The sequence below is a fragment of the Agelaius phoeniceus genome, chromosome 33 (genome assembly GCF_051311805.1).
Source record: "Agelaius phoeniceus isolate bAgePho1 chromosome 33, bAgePho1.hap1, whole genome shotgun sequence".
In the NCBI taxonomy this organism is placed as follows: Eukaryota; Metazoa; Chordata; class Aves; order Passeriformes; family Icteridae; genus Agelaius; species Agelaius phoeniceus.
The window spans coordinates 1,514,645-1,535,800 of record NC_135297.1 but is presented as its reverse complement, the minus strand read 5'-3'; the positions used below and the strand labels follow the sequence as shown (position 1 = coordinate 1,535,800).

At 51.8% G+C, this 21,156-nt stretch overlaps 1 protein-coding gene across 1 annotated transcript; it reads left to right on the top strand.

The window, feature by feature from the left end:
• The first annotated feature begins 883 nt into the window (after positions 1–883).
• On the top strand, positions 884–20,809 carry LOC129131880 (uncharacterized). Its single transcript, XM_077192467.1, has 8 exons — positions 884–960; positions 5,083–5,137; positions 5,781–5,834; positions 7,415–7,558; positions 7,800–7,964; positions 9,101–9,265; positions 13,886–14,015; positions 20,380–20,809. The coding sequence occupies exons 2-7, from the start codon at positions 5,104–5,106 to the stop codon at positions 13,975–13,977; spliced, it is 654 nt and encodes a 217-aa protein (XP_077048582.1). The 5' UTR covers positions 884–960; positions 5,083–5,103; the 3' UTR covers positions 13,978–14,015; positions 20,380–20,809.
• Positions 20,810–21,156: the final 347 nt, after the last annotated feature.

Sequence of the window (21,156 nt, the reverse complement as noted above, 5' to 3'; positions counted from 1 at the left end):
TGTGTGCCCATAACACTCATTTTCCTAGCCCGGGACAGTGTCAGTCTGCAGGGATCAGGGTCACAGGGTCTGTCTGCAGTCATCCAGTGGTTGTTCTCACCACCACAGGCACAAGGCCCTTGCCAGGGTGGGTTTGGGGTACAGTCAGTCTGCCAGGCCTCCCCATACTTGTGTTCCAGCCCTTGTGAGCAAAACCCTCCCTAAATAGGTTTTTTATTTGGGAGGTCAAAAATTCTTTAATTTGATATTTCTGAGCTCAAATCCTCCCTAAATGAGTGTTTCTCAGCTCCCTAAATTGGTGTTTCAGATACCAAAATATCCTAAATTGGGTGTTTCTAAGCCCGAAATCTCTCTAAATTGCTTTTTCTGGGCTTAAAATATCTCTAAATTGCTTCCTTTGAGACTCAGAGCTCCCTATTTTTTTCCTCCCCAAGCCAAAAAACCTCCCAAAAATCAGTGTTCTGGAGCCCCAAAGCCCCCAGATTTGCTCTTTTTCAGCTCCAAAGCTCCTGAAATCACTGTTCTGGCCCCAAAGCTGCTGAAATGGGGATCCTAAGCCATGAAGTTCCCAGAATCAGTGTTCCAGAGCTCTGGCACCCCTAACTCAAGCCCTGTGCCCTGTCTGCCATCAGCCCCAGGGGTTCACTCCCAGTGCTCCCGGTGCCCTCCCGAGGCATTCCCGGTGCCCGTGGAGGCTCCAGGAGCCGGGAGGGGCCGCTGGCTGGGCCCATTTCCCCCCATCCAGCCAAGGAGCCTCCCCCTGATCAGAGCATTTTCACTTTCACTTTCTGAAAACTGATTTACGAGAAATCAGTGTAAATTGAGAAAAGAGCCGCGGGGGGAGAGAGAGGAGCCCGTGGGGGTGGGAACGGGGGCGGGCCGGGTGGGATATAACCGGGATGAGGAGCTGCCGGTGCTCACACCGCATCGCCGAGTTGCCTCTTCCCAGCCTTGTCCCAGGTAAGCGCCAGCCCCTTGCTCCTCTGTTTCCCCAGGGCTTGCTCCTTCTGCCTCTGAGATTGATGTTTCTCAGCCCAAAAGCTCCTGAAATCGCTGCTTTGGAGCGCCAAAGCTCCCTAAATGGGGACTCAACCAAAAAAAAAAAAAAAAAGGGGGGGGGGTTTGGAGCCCAAAAGCTCTCTAAATCATTCTTGCTTCTCTGAAAATATCCCCAGATCACTCTCCCTGATTCCCAAAGCTCTTGACGTGATTTTTTCCTCAGCCTTGAACTCCCCAAATCCGGGTTTTGTAGGCCAGCAAGTCCCTAAATTGGTGTTTCTCAACCCCAATGCTGCTTAAAGTTTGGGCTTGTTCAGAGCCCAAAATCTCTCTAAATCAGGGTTTGGGACCCCAAAGCTCCCGTAATCACAGAGTCCCAAGGCTCCCAAATGTGTGATTTCTTAGCCCAAATGCTCCTGAATGGGAGTTTCTGAACCCCTGAGACCCCAAAATTGCTTATTTTGATCTCAGAAGCTGCCTACCTCTTTTTTTGGGGGGCCAGACCCATCCCTAGATGGTTTGGAAGGCTGTGCCTGAGTGCTGGTGGAATGCAGTGGAAGAGGAGAGGCTCTGCCAGAGGAGTGTCAGGGGGATGAGGATGGGAGGTGTGAAGAGCAGCTGGGATACCTGGAGATCCTGAACAGGATGGGCAAAGGTTGACTTGTGTGAGTGAGCAGTGGAGGGGTCAGAAAGGGGGGACACTGCCTAGGGCAGTTCAGAAACTCCCTGATCATCAGGGAGAGTTGGCAGAAGAGCTTTGGGGGCAGCCTGGAGGGGTCTCCAGGCCAGTGAGCAGGTTCCCATGGGAATGGAACTGCCCTGGCATTCATGGCCAGGCAAAGCAAAGGGCTCCAGCAGCGTGGGGGATGTGGGAGCGATGGCTCAGCAGAGCTGCCTGGCGGGTGAAGAGGGGGTGCTCGTGGGGACCTGGTCCTGCCCCACAGGAAGGGCTGGTCAGGGATGTGCTCCTCAGTGCCAGCCTGGGCTGTCACAGCCAGGAAATAGTGGGGTCCAGGCACCGAGGGGCAGGGACTGAGGCCAGCAGCAGAGCGCGGAGCTGGGGCTCCAGAGGAGAAGGCCTCGATGAGCTGAATGAACCAGGTGGTGGCAGCGGCAGCAGCTCCGGACGGTTCCCACCCCCACGGGCTCCTCCCTCCCCTCCCAGCACCTCCTTTCTCGGTTTGACACCGATTTCCCGTAAATGCCTATCAGGAAATCTGAGAGCGGGCAGGAATGGTCTCTCCAAGAGCCAGGAGTAAAGCACTCATCTCCTGGGGCTCTCGGCTGAACTGACCGAGCTCCAGGGTGAAAAGGCAGCACTTGGGAGGGGGAGCACACGAGCCAGCAGCAAAGCAAGGCAGCAGCACAGCCTGGATGCCATGAATATATTCTGGAAGATTGTTTGTTTCTTTGATCTTGGCTGATCAGAAAAATGTTTAGTCTGAATATATAATGAATAATTATTTTCTCATGGAGTGAGTAGAACTTCATACTATAAAATATAAAAATGAAAACAATAGTTCACCTTAGCACCCCAGACAAAGCATAATGAGATTTCGCCATCACTCATAAAGTCCTCCTGGATTTAGCTCAAATACTGGTACTAATGTTGTATCAGATTCAATGCATAATTCAAAAAGTCTAATTTATTGAGCCTCTGTTGGCACACCAGACTCTGTTGGTCTCTGGGCAACAGAGCCATCACTGGCAATGCAGAAGAGAGAGTTTCTTCCTTTTTTTTTTTTTTTTTTCTTTTTTCTGGCCATACTTTTTCTTCCTCCTCTCTCCCCCCCCCTTCATTTTCTTTTTCCTTCTCCTCCCCTCTCCTGTCTTTTCCCCTTCATTTTTCCCCCTCCAAGCTTCAACTTTGGCTCAGGATTGCAGATCTGGTCCTGCATAAAATAATTTTCCTGTCGAAAGCAGTTGTCAGGGCTCCTTCTAAATATGAGAGAGAGACAGAGAGAACAAATTGTCTCTGACTGTGGGAAGTGGGGTGACCCATCCCTGGAAGCACAACCATCTTTCCATGAGAGGTGATCTGAGCTAATGTCTGTGTTCATCAGGTATCAATGGCAGAGGCACATCCAGGATAGCTCCACGTGCACATCATCTATTCAGTGTTACTGTTTGAGAAGCCATCTCGCTATTGCTCTGCTTTCAGGAGAAAACCCCTCAAACTCTGAGCGTTTTATGCCATTTATGTGCTTTCCCTCCTTTCAGACCAGAACAAAAGAGCAAAAGGTAGTGGGAGGAGATGCAGCAGGGTTCAATCCTGGGAAAGCACCCCTGGCATTTCCTGTCTGATGCCTTCAGTGAGACCCCTGGGACAGCCATGGGCCCTGGGGCTGTGACTTCTCTTGGGTCCCTGCTGGCACTTCTCTATTTCTAATCCTCAGTGGAGCTCTTTTCCTCCCCTTGAACACCAGGAAAGCTTTCTTGACATGCAGCAGCTTTGGCAGGGGGCTCCTTAATTCAGTCCAGGTCCTCTTCCTTCTCTGGCCAGAGAAAACAAAGTCACAAGGAGCAGACAGCCCAGGGAAATGGAGTGCAAGAAAGAGGGAGAGCAGAGCATGGCAGCGAGCTGTGCCCTGAGCAGACCTTTCCTCACTCCTGAGCAGTCCCTGTTTCTGCCTTCACCTCGTCCCTGCTGCTCTGATGGATGTGCCCAGAAGGGACAGGTGGCTTTGTTGGAAGGGTCAGCAGGGCCCTGCTTTCTGCAGCTAGCTTGCAGAAGAGGATATTGAGGAAACTTCCCAGTCTGACCCTTCCCAAGGCTCTCTGGCCATCCCACTCCAGCCACCAGAGGTGTTCAGTGCTGGGACTGGAGCCCCTCCACAGCAGTGCCCCAATGGCCCCTGCTGGACTCCCCACACTCCCCCTCCCACACCCAGCCCCTGTGTCCTCCCTGGTTCCAGCCCAGGTTTCCCAGAGCAGTCTCAGCTGTCTGATTCCATAAAGCTATTTATTCCCAGTGCAGTAACACAGGAACAGCCTGAGCTGTTCCCCCAACAAGGGAGCCCCTCAGTTTTATCCCTTCACAGTCTGCATGCCCAAGGCTCAAGTCTGGCTCTTCCTCCCAGCCCTCAGTTCCTGCTGGGTCTCTCAGTGTCTCTTCCCCAGCTGTGCCACCACTCTTGGTGCCCTTTGTTGGGCTCTGTTGGCAGTTCACCAGCTCTTGTCTCGGGCTCCCACCTGGAGCTCAGCTTGTATCAGGCACTGCAGCTGCCCCAGCCACCTGCACCCGGTGTGTTCACAGCCAGGGGAGGGGAGAGTGGGAGTGAGGTGGTTTCAGTTTTGTCTTTGTTACCTGGCTTGCTGCTCTATTGGGAATTGCTGAGAAAGCAAAGCAATTGTCCCCAAGTTTAGTCTGGTTTGCCCATGGTGGCAGCTGGAGAGGGATGTCCCGGGCTTTATGTGAGCTCTTCTGGTGTATTTTTTCCTCCCGTCCAGTTGAGGAGGGGGAGTGAGAGAAGTTTGGTGGGCCTCTGGCAGCCAGCCAAGGTCACTTTGTCCTTTCTCCATAGATTTCTTCATAGCTGGTCAGGATAACCTCCAGTTTTTGAGTCTGAAGGAATGGAAAATGGTCCCTTTCCTTTATGGAAAATTGTGGCTGGGGTGGAATACCAGGCTCTGCACTCTTCAAAAACAGAAGGTCTTAATTTTGACTGAGGAAGATGATATGTGTGTCTGTGAGAATTCTCAGAGCTCCAGGACAGACAAGATGTGTTAGGGACTGGCTGGGAGTACAACAGAACATCTTACCAACTGCATTATCTTCTCCAGTGCTGTGCCCATCACAGAGGTTTTGACCCTCTTTTCCCTTGCATTGCAGAATGAATATTGGAAAAAGAACAGAGGTAACAAGAAATGAGGACATGGCTAATTTTTTTTGCTAAGAATTCTATTACTTGTTTAGAGAGCGATGGAAGGAAAAACCAGTAAATTAAAAAACTCTGAGTAGATCAGAGGTTTGAGTAGTATAAGGGACATATGTGTCCCCAAAAAGCTCTTAAATGCTCTTTTTAAATCTTTAGGGAAATATTGTAGTAAAGTTTCTTTTTTGTAATTTTTTTTTCTTTTCAGGTGAAGCAGTGGCTACAAGAAATGAGCTACTCGAAGCCTGCCCAGGGAGACTCAGGTAGGTCTGTAAGTAAGAGTGGACTCATGGATCCCATTGCTCTTGTCTGTGACCATCCTTGGGAGCCCTTGGGATGGGATGTATTGGGATGGGATGTGTTATCCTGGAGAGAAGTGAGGCCAGTGGAGGTCTCTCCCCTGAGCACGTTGCCTGCAGAACCCCTTCCAGAGCCCAGCAGAAGGCCTGGCCTTTGGGCTGGGGTCAGTTTGGTCAGAGGGGTGACTTTCTTTGACCAGAGACACATCCAGACACATCCTACTCTAGCAGGGGGTGTTGCTGAGCAGGGCTCTGAGGGTCAGGCTGAAATGAATGTGTGAAGGGACACTGGGAGGTTCCTCTCCACTCCTGGTGTGAGGCAGAAGAGTCTCACCCTCTCGTGGGTGGCTGTGCTCTGGTGGGACTGGGGCACCTGTGTGGTGCCTGAGTGCTGTGGCAGCTGAGGCAGCTCCCTGGCCCAGGAGAGCCTCAGTGGGCCCAAGGGTCAGGAACCCCCCAGCACTGCTGAGGGGCTGCTGGGCCAGCTGTGGGATGTGTTCTGCCACAGAACCTGCTCAGTGCAGTCCTGGAGTTCCTAGGGGAAAGGCCCTTGTTAAATGTCCTGTTTTTCTTTTTGATTTTATTTTCACATGTACCTGATTTCCAGAAACGACAGGGAATACAGATGAGGGATGGATAGAATGGATAATCAACCTAATCAGTAAGTGTGCTGGATCCCATTGCTCTTTGGCCATCCTTGGGAACCCATGGGATGGGATGGGATGGGATGGGATGGGATGGGATGGGATGGGATGGGATGGGATGGGATGGGATGGGATGGGATGGGATGGGATGGGATGGGATGGGATGTCATGGGATGTCATGGGATGGGATGGGATGGGATGGGATGGGATGGGATGGGATGGGATGGGATGTGTTATCCCGGAGAGAAGTGAGGCCAGTGGAGGTCTCTCCCCTGAGCACGTTGCCTGCAGAACCCCTTCCAGAGCCCAACAAAAGGCCTGGCCTTTGGGCTGGGGTCAGTTTGGTCAGAGGGGTGACTTTCTTTGACCAGGGACACATCCAGACACATCCTACTCTAGCAGGGGATGTTCCTCGCAATTGGTAACAATTTCAAGGACAAAGCACATCCCTTCTGGGGTTTCCTTTCCTTTCTTTGGGCACTAAAGGAGGAATCACACCCTGGGTTTAGCTGCAGGGACAAAAGGCAGAAGCCTTTCTGTGCAGGTGAGTGCCAGTCCTTGCCCACACTACCTGGAAACTGAACCCTGCCAAGCAGGAAGGAGATCCAGAGGTGATGGCCCAGTGCAGTCAGATCGAGCAATCCCACCTGTCCATAAATTCCCATTTCCAAAGGCCTCCAGCCAGTCCTTTGTTACGTTGCCCATCCCCATGCAGCTGCCCAGGACCCCAGGGTGCAGAGATGTTGCTGCAGTGGGCTTTTCCCAGCACAGACCAGCACAGCCTGGCCTCTGCTGGATCCCACCCGCTGGTTTCCAAGGTCAGCTGTTCTCCTGCCCCTGCTCTTTCCAGCTGGGATGCTGGCAGGGGAATGTCATTCCCTCAAGGGACACTTGGAATTTAGCATGGCCTGGGCTCTCCCCCATGTCCAGGCCTTTGGGCAGTGAGGAGGCCATGGGGTTCCTCCCAGTATTCCTCACCAGCTGCACAGGAGCTCCAAACCCATGTTTAGAAGGGCTCTCAGTGGTGCCAAGAATCCTTTCAACAGGCAAAAGCTGTTAGAGAAAAAGTCTCCATGTCAGGAAGAAAACTGGGGCTACAGTAGGGAGGCCAAGGTTTCTTCCTAGAGCAAACTCCTGTTGGAATAGGATTTGAAAGCCAGGATAGTGGTATGTGGTGCCCACAGGTGCATTAGCCCATGAATTCCACATCTCTGTTTTTCAGGGATGAGTGAATTCATTTCCAAGGCTGCTGAATTAGAAAGGATGATCTAAGAAAAAGAGGTCTGGAGAAAACAAATTGATAAACAGGGAGGACATGAGGGAACTAAGTCTGAGCTTTTGTTTTCCCTCTGAATAAAGAAATAAAGCAAAAAAAGAATCTATTTCTGGATTACACGTTGAGCACAGTGCTTAATTCCTCTGAAGTGATTATTTTTCCGGAGAGAGGAGGAAAAAACCAACCTGCTGCAAGATCTAAGAAGAGACCCTCAAGAAGAGACTTTAGAAAAGAGAATATGAGCATCCTCAGAGAGAATGGGTGGTCTCCCACTCAAGGCAGAAATGTCAGTTTCCCACTAACACCAGTCGTTTCCTACAGGAAGGTGGAACAGGGAGGAGACCAACAAGGCCCCAGAATCTGAAGTGGACAAGGCCTTCCAGGGCCTTGACAATAAAATGAAAGCCCTGCATGAAGATTTCAAAAAATTACAGGAGATCAGAGCAGAGCTGGAGACAAACCAAGGTGAGCAGGCCCATTGCCAAGCAGACTTTCATCCAGCTGAAGGCAGAAGCTGCTCTACAGGCCATTCACCCTGTGAGCTCCTCCTGCTCAGCTCCTCAGAGGGGATGGGGAGGGACAGTCCTTCCATGGGGAGCAGCAGGGAGGTGAAATCAGAGCCTTTGGGCCTGCTTGTGTCAGATAGCTGGTCTGCTGCTCAAGGAGGAAACACCAGTGACCCTGTGACCTTGTTCTTTCATCACAGGAAACAAAGAGCAGGGAATTGCAAGGGTCCTGAAATCCATGCTGAATATGAACCTTCGGCAGCTCTCCCGAAGAATTCAAACTCTGGCAGAAGATGTAGAGGAATGGCCAGCAGCCACAAAGGATGAGCTTCAGCTTCTCAAAGCATGCCTGGAGATGAACAAAGGTGAGCAGGGCCATTGACAAGCAGATCTTCATCCATCTGAGAACAAATGCTGCTCTTCAAGCCAACCACTCTGTGAGCTCCTCCTGCTCAACTCCTCAGAGGGGACAGGGAGGGACAGTCCTTCCATGGGGAAATGGAAATGATCCATGGCACATTCTGTGATCCATGGCACTGAAACACCTCCCTGCTGAAGTGTTCTCTGCAGGTGCAGGTGGTCAGAGTCCCTCTTCTGTCCCTCACCTTTGCATGGGGTGTGTGCTGGGAGTTCTCTCCCTGCCTGATACTTGCTAAGGGTCCCCCCTTGGAGTCCTGTCCCTCTCTCTCTCCCTTTCCCCCTGCCCTTCTCCTGCTGCCCCACTCCTGGTGCCACGCGGGGGCACACGTGAGCTCAGCCTTGTTTCCCTGTGGATGATCAGCAGGGAGAGGAGCTGCCCTGAGCAGAGCCTGGACGTGTCTGTGAGGGCAGGGCCTGTGGAGAGCAGCTCTGCCTGCAGGAGCTGGTGCTGGCAAGGGGAAGGCTCAGCTGGGGCACAGCCTCCAGTGTGGCCTGGCTGGCCCCAGACTGTGCCCCTGGGCCTGGCTCAGGCAGGACACAGAGTGTGTTGGGAACAGCCTCTGGCCCCAGGGCAGGGACAGCTGAGGGAGGATCGGCCTTCCCTGACCGGGGGTCCTGTTTGTGCTCCAGCTGCAGCCAGCAGAGCCAGGGCAAGGAGCAGCCCAGGAGAGTCCAGGGAAACCCCTGCAATTCCTGCTGCCTCAAGCCATTGTGGGCTTGGAATTGTGTGACCCACTTCAAAGCTGGAGCTCTTCATTTATTGGGCTACAGAAAGCACAGATGAGACATTGAAAAGGGATGAAAACTTGTTCTGGCTTTCTTGTCCCCTCCCTGCTAAAAGTGTGAAGGTGAAGGGAAAATCATTTCCAGACTGTGCCTTCATGGCCAACTGGAATTCCTGTGAGGGGAGGGTTTCTAAGAGGGAACGAGGAAGGAAAAAACCACCCACAGGAGAGCCCTGAGGAGAGGCCCACTGTCAGGGAGGTGAAATCAGAGCCTTTGGGCCTGCTTGTGTCAGATACTGGTCTGCTGCTCAAGGAGGAAACATCAGTGAACCTGTGACCTTGTTCTTTCATCACAGAAAACAAAAAGGAGGATATTGCAAAGGCCCTGGCATCCAAGTTGAATATGAACCTCCGGCAGCTCTCCCGAAGAATTAAAAGTGTGGCAGAAGATGTACACGATTGTCTGGAGACCACAACAGATGAGCTTGAGCTTCTCAGAGCAGAACTGGAGGCAAACCAAGGTGAGCAGGGCCATTGCCAAGCAGACTTTCATCCATCTGAAGGCAGAAGCTCTACAGGCCAACCACTCTGTGAGCTCCTCCTGCTCAGCTCCTCAGAGGGGATGGGGAGCAGCTTCTGTGATCCATGGCACTGAAACACCTCTGTTGTCGTAGGCCCTTAGCCAGGTAATAATTAGCATTGACTCCATGATTCACAGAAGCCTGATCAATCCCTTTATTATCCTGTACTTTTTAAGAAACCCACTGCTTTTAAAGACAGTTATGATACAGGTGGACCTAATTGATCTTCCAGTCCAAACACCATTATCACTGTCTAATTAAGAAACCACCATTTGGTAAACAAATCTCCATAACACATTCCACATGTTCACAACAACTGGTGCAGCAAGTGAAGATAAGAATTATTTATCATTTTTTTCTCTCATCTTCTCACAGCCTTTCCCAGCACAATGCCTGGGAAAGCCATGCCGCTTTCTGTAGCCACAGTTCACCCTTTTGTGTTTAAAAATGAAAGTTGGTGTTTGTAGTCCTCTGCAGGGCCCTTTGCAGGAAGAAGAACAAACACAGGTCAAGAGGTTCTCCAGCAATTTGCTGGTTGTCAATCAGAACCTCAATCAGATGCTGACATAGAATGGTCAGGGAGATTCTTTATCTGTAGAATATCTATATCATATAATTGAGACAGGGTTTACAATATGAGAAAATCAAATAGCAATGTCTCTTTGAAGAATGCAATGAATGATCATTGTTTTAAAGTCCAAACAGCTGAGTTTTGGGAGAAGGTCCATTAGCTGGAGATGCTGATCTTTGACATCTCTGAATGTCCTTCTTGATCCTGAAACAGAGAACAGCCGAAGAAGGTTAATAGGGGCATCATACTATGATGATGACAAAAGCTGTGCTGAGGAATTGCTTCTCTATGTTTCCAGACACAGGTGTGTCTTGGTTATGAGCATGAGGAAGCATCAGAGCAAAATCCCTGCATGAAGGGAATGAAGGGATGAAGAAGAAATTGGCAACAATTAGAAATCAATCAGATAATGCACATAATGAATAACACATGTGATATTACATAGCTATCAGGCACTATAGCACTGACTGTCATCCCAGAGTTGCAACAGCTGATAAACCTCAACTCAGCAGAGTTGGAAATCATGTCCAGACCATGTTCCCAAACTCCCATTGAGAGCAGGCTCAGCTGTCATATATATGTGGTCAAATTGCCAAGCCAAAATTACCTGAATCCTTTGGATGCAGAAAACATCTGGGCTGATGGTCAATCATCCCATCCAGGTAGAGTCAGGGCCAGGCCACAGCCCAAGCTCTAATTGGAGGGTTTGCAGGATTACCTTTTCTGTGTAAAACTGTTATCAAATTCAGGAATGCCATGGCCACAGCCTTTAATTCAACCAATTGGCTGAGCCTGACTTGTGGCCTTCCAGCACTTTGAGCTGTCTGTGAGGAAGTGAAGACAGTGAGTCTTGGTACTTCTATCACCCTTTTTAGTTTTGGGGTTTTTGGTTTGTTTTTTTTTCTTACAGAAAGCCAGCAGCATCAGCGGGCTGAGGTACCCGGCCCTGGCAGGCGGAGCAGCGACTCCGCTGCTGCCGAGCCCAGATTCATTTGGCTTGTTCCCTTCCCCCAGTTTTGTACTGGTGTCACTTGGGGCCCCTGGATCTGGTATCCCTGGGACAGCCCGTGCCTGTCCCAGGACGAGTGGGTCACTCCCGCCTTCTCCTTCACTGCCTGCCCCCACCTAGCAGCCAAGGTCTCGGCTGTGCCCCAGCATTTCGCCCTTCCCCTGCCCCTCCCGGGCATGGACCAAGCCTCAGCCTCTCGGGACCCTTCTCCTCTTGCCCCGCAAATGGAGTGGGACACGCAGGGTGCTCCAAGGCACGGCAGGGAAGGTGCTGATCCCAGGGGAATAGATCTTCAGATTTCCCGGCACAGTCGGGCCAGTGCCCAGCGGTGAGGGTGCGCCCCTGCTGAGGGACAGGCTGTTGGTGCTCGCTGCTGTCCCTGTCTGTGTTCCCTGCAACCCGAGGGAAGCAGCGGCGGGTGGATCGGCTGGGAGTGGCGAGGCAGGCTGGGGACCTTCTTCAGTGCCACAGCTCGCATCTCAGATGGCGGCTGGGCCGGCTGGAGGCGGCAGAGCCAGTGGGGGGGGTATCCCCAGCCGGCTCTGCGGGCGCCGCTGCCGATGAACCGGCTGCAGGGCAGAGGGGCTGGTTGTGAGCTCCAGCGTGGGGCGGCCAGCTGCCGGCACGGACCCGGCTGCATCCCTTGTGGGCAGCAGAGGCAGCTCTGCCCCCTCCTGCAGTGCAGAGGGGTAGGAAACCCAGCAGCGGGGCGATCCACACGCTGCACAGCCAGGAGGAGGGGGAGGCAATGGTCCCGTTCACACAGGTGGAAGCGAAGGGGCAGGAGTGACTGCGTCTCTGGTCGGAGTAATTGCTGACCGTGGCAGCGGAGCAGCAAAACGCTCCGGTCCTTCCTGCACATGTGCCAGGAAGCCAGGAGAGAGCTGCTCTGGGCGCAGTGTGGGCGATGCTTCCCCCAACCCGCAGTGCAGGGGGGGAAGGAACCAGCGGCGGCTGTCTGTGAAGGGATCGTTCCCTGGCTGGCCGCGGTGGAGAGGTGGTGGCCGCCCACTCAGAGGGAGGTGCTCCTCCATGTCCGATTGGGATGTGCCTACTGATGTGGATTCACTTTTCCTTGGGGTCCAGCCCTCATTGCTTCGGAAAGCAGTGACCAAATCAATCGAGGTACACTCGCATCTCTGCCCCTGAGTCCTTCCAACAGACAGAAACCCTTTGAGTCCCAGGCCCGCGGATCCAGTGAGGTTTCCACATCCACGGGGAAACCATGAATTTTGGCCCATCTGAAAAGCCTGCAGAGAGCATCTTCTGACACAGGAAGTCTCTCATAACGAATCATAAGTTTCCATACTGTAAGGGTTACATGTTCCAGCATAGAAATTTGGTTGCTCATTTTTGCAGGCACCCTTTCCCAACCGCAAGCTCAGCCCAGGTTGCAGGCAGTGCTGTTGTTGGGAGATCTGTTCCCCGCCCCAGCCCTTTAGACGACAAGGCCAAAAATGTGGTCCTGAGGGACAGGTCTTCTCCAGGAAGACATGGGAAAGGTCATGTTACCTTTCCAGGGAAACGGAAGGTGATCGGTTATGAGAGGGCTGCATGGGGCACCGCGGGGTCCTAGCAAAGTCCCGGTGGAGTCCCAGTGGGTTCCTGAGGCGTCTCCACCCATCCTGTGACTCCACCAAGGGCTGATCAATGTGACACACATCGGGTCACCAGTTGTTGCTGCAGGGCTCCAGCTAGGTAATAATTAGCATTGACTCCATTATTCACAGGAGGCTGATCAATCCCTTTATTATCCTATTGTTCTTAAGAAACCCATTGCTTTTATAGACAGTTACATTACAGGTGAGCCTAATTGGTCCTCCAGTCCAAACACCATTACCATTGGCTAATTAAGAAACCATCCTGTGGCAGACAAATCTCCATAACACATTCCACATGTTCACAAAAACTGGTGCAGCAAATGAAGATAAGAATTATTTATCATCCTTCTCTCTGATCTTCTCACAGCCTTTCCCAGCACAATGCCTGGGAAGTCATGCTGCTCTCTGTAGCCAGAGAGCTGCTGCCACACACATGCATGCTGAAGTGTTCTCTGCAGGTGCAGGTGGTCAGAGTCCCTCTTTTGTCCCTCACCTTTGCATGGGGTGTGTGCTGGGAGTTCTCTCCCTGCCTGATACTTGCTAAGGGTCCCCCCTTGGAGTCCTGTCCCTCTCTCTCTCCCTTTCCCCCTGCCCTTCTCCTGCTGCCCCACTCCTGGTGCCACGCTGGGGCACACGTGAGCTCAGCCTTGTTTCCCTGTGGATGATCAGCAGGGAGAGGAGCTGCCCTGAGCAGAGCCTGGACGTGTCTGTGAGGGCAGGGCCTGTGGAGAGCAGCTCTGCCTGCAGGAGCTGGTGCTGGCAAGGGGAAGGCTCAGCTGGGGCACAGTCTCCAGTGTGGCCTGGCTGGCCCCAGACTGTGCCCCTGGGCCTGGCTCAGGCAGGACACAGAGTGTGTTGGGAACAGCCTCTGGCCCCAGGGCAGGGACAGCTGAGGGAGGATCGGCCTTCCCTGACCGGGGGTCCTGTTTGTGCTCCAGCAGAGCCAGGGCAAGGAGCAGCCCAGGAGAGTCCAGGGAAACCCCTGCAATTCCTGCTGCCTCAAGCCATTGTGGGCTTGGAATTGTGTGACCCACTTCAAAGCTGGAGCTCTTCATTTATTGGGCTACAGAAAGCACAGATGAGACATTGAAAAGGGATGAAAACTTGTTCTGGCTTTCTTGTCCCCTCCTTGCTAAAAGTGTGAAGGTGAAGGGAAAATCATTTCCAGACTGTGCCTTCATGGCCAACTGGAATTCCTGTGAGGGGAGGGTTTCTAAGAGGGAACGAGGAAGGAAAAAACCACCCACAGGAGAGCCCTGAGGAGAGGCCCACTGTCAGGGAGGTGAAATCAGAGCCTTTGGGCCTGCTTGTGTCAGATACTGGTCTGCTGCTCAAGGAGGAAACATCAGTGACCCTGTGACCTTGTTCTTTCATCACAGGAAACAAAGAGGAGGAAATTGCAGTGGTCCTGGAATCCAACTTGAACTTAGGAAGAAGATGTAATGCAAAGTCTAGAGCCCACAGAGGATGAGCTTCAGCCTTGCAGAGCATAGCTGGAGAAGATCCCAGGTGAGCAGGGCTATTGCCAAGCAGACTTTCATCCATCTGAAGGCAAAAGCTGCTCTACAGTCCAACCATCCTGTGAGCTCCTCCTGCTCAGCTCCTCAGAGGGGATGGAGAGGAACAGTCCTTCCATGGGGAAATGGAAATGATCCATGGCACATTCTGTGATCCATGGCACTGAAACACCTTTCCTTGGTTTACAAGACAAATGTCTGCTAGGGAAGGCAGAAAAACATCGCTTGGAATGGAGAATGTACCCCCCCCCCCGCCTTTGAATTATTATAATTTTGAAATTAAGGGGCTCTCAGCAAAGCTATGGGAATAGCAATAACAGTTATTTACCCATATGTATAACAAGGCACACAGAACACCAGCCCCTGCAGCATCACCGATCACAGAGCAGGAGCCCAGTCCCACAGTTCTTTCCTAGTGTGTATAATGAGGCACACAGAACACCAACCCCTGCAGCATCACCGATCACAGAGCAGGAGCCCAGTCCCACAGTTCTTTCCTAGTGTGTATAATGAGGCACACAGAACACCAGCCCCTGCAGCATCACTGATCACAGAGCAGGAGCCCAGTCCCCGCCTTGGGGCTGCGGCGCTTTCCCCTCTGGTGCAGTTCCGGGCACGGCCAGCAGGGGCGCTGGTGGCTCCCGGCGGGCGGGGCAGTGCAGTGATCCCCGCGGGGCTGCAGGGGGCGCTGTGGGGCAGCGCGGGGAGCACGCGGCAATGGCGGCTGGGCCCAGGCGGGGAGGGATGGAGGAGAGGCTTTGCTCCACAAACCCCGGGGCAGCCGATCCCCTGCCCCAACACGACTCTCGGAACCAGATGGCTGGAACAGCAGGGATGAACAGAAAATCCCGGGGCAGTGAAAGAGAATGTCCCAAAACTCCAGGGCAAATAGCTGCAACCTGCGGGATGTCCTGGGAGGGCAGGGGTATCCGAGCCCCAGCAGCAGAAGAAAGGTTCCTTGCTGGGTCACGATGGTGGTAGGAGAAGGCAGCAGGGACGGGGTCTCACAGTGGTGGCGAATTCCCTCCCTAGCCTGTGTCCCCTCCAGTGCCAAGGGAGCAAGAGTGCACTAGGAACTGCCCCCAGCCCAAATCTCCCAGTATCTCTGCCCCACTCCCCCCCACCCAGCCACCACAGAAACTCCCAAAAAAACCAAGAGTCCCCCCTCGCTGCCTGGCTCAAGCCATCAATTCCCATTAGCAACTCAATGGGAAGAAATTCTACAGGTGATAAGGAGAGAACAGGAAAGAAAAAAACCAACCAAAACCCAGCCCCCAATATTATCCACCCCAAATTTTTTCCCATACCAACAGGTTACATCAAATTTAAACTTTTTAAAATTATAAACATATATACATGTGGCTACAGATACAAGCACAGCGTCATGGGTAGTTCACCCTAAAACAAGGTCCGCTTGAGGTATACATTGGATTTCTCCATCCTTTTGCACCACCCACCTTCTCAACCTGGTCCCTGGGTGAAGACAACCCTGCAGATGGGATTGTCTTTGCTGGAGGCAGAGTTTACCCAAACAGTATTTCCCAGCATAGCCCTCATATGTACCCCTGGAACCTTATCTCAGTCTGTTGTTTGCAAGGGCTCAGATTGGGCAGGGCCTGCTCGGTTAGTGGAACCTCGGGTGTTCACTAACCATGTGGCCTTTGCTAAATCAATCTCCCAGTTCTTGAAAGTCCCCCCACCCAATGCCTTCAAGGTGGTTTTAAGCAGGCCATTGCACCGTTCAGCTTTCCCAGCTGCTGGTGCATGGCAGGGGATATGGTACAGCCACTCAATGCCATGTTCCCTAGTCCAGATGTTGATAAGGCCATTCTTGAAATGAGTCCTGTTGTCCAATTAGATTCTCTCACGGGTGCCATGTCCCCACAGGACTTGCTTTTCCAGGCCCAGGATGGTGTTCTGGGCAGTGGTGTGAGGCACAGGGTCGGTCTCCAGCCATCCCGTGGTGGCTTCCACCATGGTCAGCACGTAGCGCTTGCCCTGGCGTGTCTGGGGCAGTGGGATGGAGTCAATCTGCCAGGCCTCCCCATACTTGTACTTGGACCACCGCCCACCGTACCACAGGGGCTTCACCTGCTGGGCCTGCTTGATGGCAGCACACGTCTCACAGTCATGGATAACCTGAGAAATACTGTCCATGGTTAGATCCACCCCTCGGGCTCGTGCCCACTTACAGGTGGCATCTCTGCCCTGATGACCTGAGGCATCATAGGCCCATTGAGCTGGGAACAACTCCCCCTTATGTTGCCAATCTAAGTCTATCTTTGGCACCTCTATCTTTGCAGCCTGACCTACCTGCTCATTGTTTTGGTGTTCCTCATTAGCTTGATACTTGGGGACATGGGCATCTAGTGGCAGACTTTCACAGGCAGCTTCTCCAACCAAGAAGCAATGTCTTTCCATTCATCAGCAGCCCAGATCGATTTTCGTCTACGTTGCCAGTTGGCCTTTTTCCATCTTTCCTGCCAACCCCACAGAGCATTGGCTACCATCCACTAATTGGTGTAAAGGTATAGTTTTGATCACACCTCTCTTTCAGCAATGTCCAGGGCCAGCTGAATGGCCTTGAGTTCAGCAAGGACATGATCCACCTTCTCCTTTGGTAGCCTGTGCATCCTATCCTCTGGGGCTCCACACTGCTGCTTTTCACTTCCTGTTCATCCCTATGATACAACAGGAACCATCAGTGAAAAGAGCATGGTGTGCTTCCTCTGCTGGTAGTTGGTTGTACGGTGGAGCTTCCTCAGCCCGTGTCACTTGTACCTGCTCCTCTTTGTCAGTGAGACCAAAGTTTTCACCTTCCAGCCAGTTTGTATTTATCTCCAAAATCCCAAGGCGATTCAGGTTTCCAATACAGGCACGCTGTGTGATCAGAGCAATCCATTTGCCCCATGTGGTGTCAGTGGTGTGGTGGGTACAGAGAACCTTTCTTTTAAACATCCGCCCCAGCACCGGTAGTCGGGGTGCCAGGAGGAGTTGTGCTTCTGTGCCAATCACCTCCAAGGTCCCTTGAACTCCTTCATAGGCAGCCAAGATTTCCTTCTCAGTGGGAGTGTAGTTGGCTTTGGATCCTCTGTAACTTTGGGCTCCAGAATCCCAGTGATCGGCCTTGAGTCTCCCCAGGCACCTTCTGCCAAAGGCTCCAGGACAAGCCATTGTTCCTGGCTGCAGAGTAGAGCACGTTCTTCACCTCTGCTCCTGTCCTGGCTGGGCCAAGGGCTACTGCATGAGCGATCTCCTGCTTGATCTGAGCAAAGGCTGGTTGCTGTTCAGGGCCCCAGTGGAACTTGTTCTTCTTGCAGGTGACCAAGTGGAGAGGGCTCACAATCTGGCTGTACTCAGGAATGTGCATTCTCCAAAAACCTATGGCTAAGAAAGCTTGTTTCCTTCTTGCTGGTCGGTGGAGACATTGTTGTGATCTTACTGATGACCTCAGTGGGAATCTGACACCATCCATCTTGCCACTTCACTCCCAGAAGCTGGATCTCTCGGGCGGGTCCTTTGACTTTGCTCTTCTTGATGGTGAAGCCAGCTTCCAGCAGAATCTGGATGATCCCCTCTCCTTTCTCAAACACTTCCCTTGCCGTGTTCCCCCACACAATGATGTCCTTGATGTACTGCAGGTGTTCTGGAGCCTCACCCTTTCCCAGCGCAGCCTGGATCAGTCCATGGCAGATGGTGGGGCTGTGCTTCCACCCCTGGGGCAGTCGGTTCCAGGTGTACTGCACGCCCCTCCAGGTGAAAGCAAACTGAGGCCTACATTCTGCTGCCAGAGGAATGGAGAAAAACACGTTAGCAATGTCTATAGTGGCAAAGCACTTTGCTGCCTTGGACTCCAGCTCGTACTGGAGTTCCAGCATGTCCGGCCCAGCAGCGCTCAGCAGTGGAGTCACTTCATTCAAGGCACGATAGCCCACAGTCAATCTCCATTCTCTGTCAGATTGTGCACAGGCCAGATGGGACTGTTGAAGGGTGAGTGGGATTTGCTGAGCACCCCTTGGCTCTCCAGCTCACGGATCATTCTGTGGATGGGGATCACAGCATCTCAATTCATTGCTATTTCACCATGACTTGGCATTTTCCTATCTTTAAGCCTCTTCCCTCCACAGAGCCCTAGCAGGCTCGAAGCCTGCCACAGATCACAGCATCTCAATTTGTTCAACACTGCCAGTGGTGCACCGTCGAGGTACTCGACAATTGGTACTCATTGTTCTACCACCCTCAGGAGTCCTACTGCAGATGAGTTTTCTGATAGTCCAGGCAAGGTGTTCAACTGCTTAATGTTCTCTGCCTCTACTGCAGCTATTCCAAAAGCCCACCCGAGTCCCTTGGGGTGTTTGTGAAGCCATTCTGGTAGAAGTCTATGCCCAGAATACACGGGGCCTCTGGGCCAGTCACAATAGGATGTTTCTGTCACTCCTTCCCAGTCAGGCTCACCTCAGCTCCCAACAGGGTCAATTGCTGTGATCCCCCCGTCACCCCAGCAACGGAAACAGGTTCTGCCCCCCCATGTCCCGATGGCATTAGGGTACACTGCACACCAGTATCAACTAAGGCGTTGTATTTTTGTGGCTCTGATGTGCCAGGCCATTGGATCCACACCATCCAGAAAATCCGGTTTTGCAGTGCCTCTTCCTGGCTAGAGGCAGGACCCCCCTAGCCCTGGTTATTATTTCTTTCCTGGGCATACATGGTAGAGTTTCCTTCAAGGGGATCTGACAGATCACATCTGGCAGCTCAGTCATGGGAGGCTGAGGCTACTTTCATTTGGTGGAACTCTTTGGTTTCCCTCCCTGAGTTGATGCACCCGTGCTGCCAGGACAGAAGTGAGTTTCCCATCCCACCTTCCCATGTCTTCACCATGGTCACACAGAATGAACCACAGGTCAGCCCATGGGCTGTACCCTCTCTCTCTAGCTGGGAAATGTTCGGCTGTGACTTTGGGGCCTGTGACTCGCACTGGTGCTGCACTGATCTTCTGTTGGGGTAGATGAAACAGGAAAGCCTTATAAATATGATTGCCTGGCAAAAGATTTTGAGAATATAGAAAGTATAAGTGAGATTGAAATGAAAGCAAGCTTTGAGATACCTCAGTTACTGAACAACTGGAAAACAATGGAGTGGCCGGACTGAAGGTAATCCCTTTTGGATCAAACAATTTCCTCTGCTTGCAGACAGCTCCAAGGGTCAGAGCAGACCCCACTAGCTTGGCAGAAGGGGTCCAAAGAGGAGTTTTTAGGGTTTAAAATGTAACACAGTGTTGTAATGTAATGGTTCTTATAGGCTGTATGTAAATTCTATAGGATTTGTATCTTGTACTAGATTGGTTAGTAAAAAATAGAATATTCAACACAGAAGATGATTTATTTTATTGTAACGAGAACCTCACTCTCTCATGCTCTTTCTCTCTCTCTCATCCTCTTTACCACACTCTTGCCTTCTCTCTCTTTACCACTCTCTTTACTTCTCCCGGGCCTGCTCCCATCTGTGGCTGGCAGCTCCAAGCAGGGCCCTGCACCCAGGCCCTTTGCAATAAACCCCAAGTTCCAAGCCCTGGCTTCAGAGATCTCTCGTCTCCATCCGTCCTAACTGTCCTACCCCCCATGGCTCCTACAATCCTCCTCACCTCCTCCTTCATCTCCCTCATCTACTCTCTTAGTTCTTGGACCACGGCAGAGACAGGAACCTGCATGAGGCCATTGATCACACTCTCACAATTTCTAAGCTTGTTGGTGACAGAGCCCACCGTCTCTCGGTTGTTATCAGCATTAATCATTGCAGTGAAGGTGGTGTATTGAGATGGCCCCAGATTTGCCAGACTCCACAGCATTTGCCCTGTGCACTGACCTTGTCAGGGTCATTATCATGCTGTCCATCCCTCCCAAAGAGTACCTCCAACACTGCCACTTCTCTCAGCTGTTGGATCCCTTCCTCGAGGATCTTCCAGCACATTCTATGGTGCTGCTCCTGCATTCTCTCCCTGGGGACAAACCTCTCTCTGACACTCAGTGAAAGCTGCTCCCAGAGACAAAGGGACCCTAGCTCCCTTACAAAATTCTGATTCATACCTGAGTCCTGGGTCAAGGGTCCCAAATTCCTTGCCTCACCACCATCCAGTTGCAGGCCTGTACCCATAAGGTCCCAGACCCAGAGTAACCAGGTTGTATAAGCCTCACGTCCCCATCTTACAATGTCTTTGTGCAGATTACAGAGACTTTTGTACATCAGGGACTCAGTGATGATCTCAACCGTTGGCTCCCCTGTGGGTTGTGAGGCCCCTCCATTCTTATCCTTATCTGGGTGCTCTGATTTCATCTTATATCTCCTTGTTTCTACAGGGTGGACTGCTGCTCGCAATGACTGCTCTTATGTTAATGTGGAACCTTCTTACAACTGTCATAAAAATACCTTTCCCGGGATTTTTTCTTCTTGCAAGTATGTCAGAGAAAACCAAAAACAATAATTATCTAATTCGCTTCTCCTGTGTTTTGCTGCCTTGAATGTGTTTGAAGATTGTTTATCCAAAAGGTGGTTGTTTTATTGGTTTCATGTGAACTATTTTTACTTAATGACCAATCACTGTCCAGCTGTGTTGAGACTCTGGAAGGAGTCACGAGTTTTTCATTATTACCTTTTAGCCTTCTGTCTGTATCCTTTCTCTATTCTTTAGTATAGTTTTAGTATAGCATTCTTTAATATCATATCATATCATATCATATCATATCATATCATATCATATCATAAAATAATAAATTAGCCTTCTAAGAACATGGAGTCAGATTCATCATTTCCTCCCTTCATTGGGGGACCCCAAAAATACCACAGAACCTGGACGGTTGTAACATCTGTGGGTTCACTGCTGCACCATCAGACTCTACCTCTTTGGGGCAGGGGGAGGGTTTCTCACCAGCTGGGGAAATGTGCTCCTTCAGCATCTGGCCCATCTCCTTCACCAGAGCCCCCACCCAGTCTGGGTGGTTCATTTCTGAGCTGGGCTGTGGGGCAGGGTCAGGCTCTGGGGCAGCAGCATCCCTTGTCTCTGGGGTAGGTGCCAGGGTGGTTATCCAGGTTAATCTTCCCTTATCTCTGAATGCTAAACAGAACAGGCCTATCAG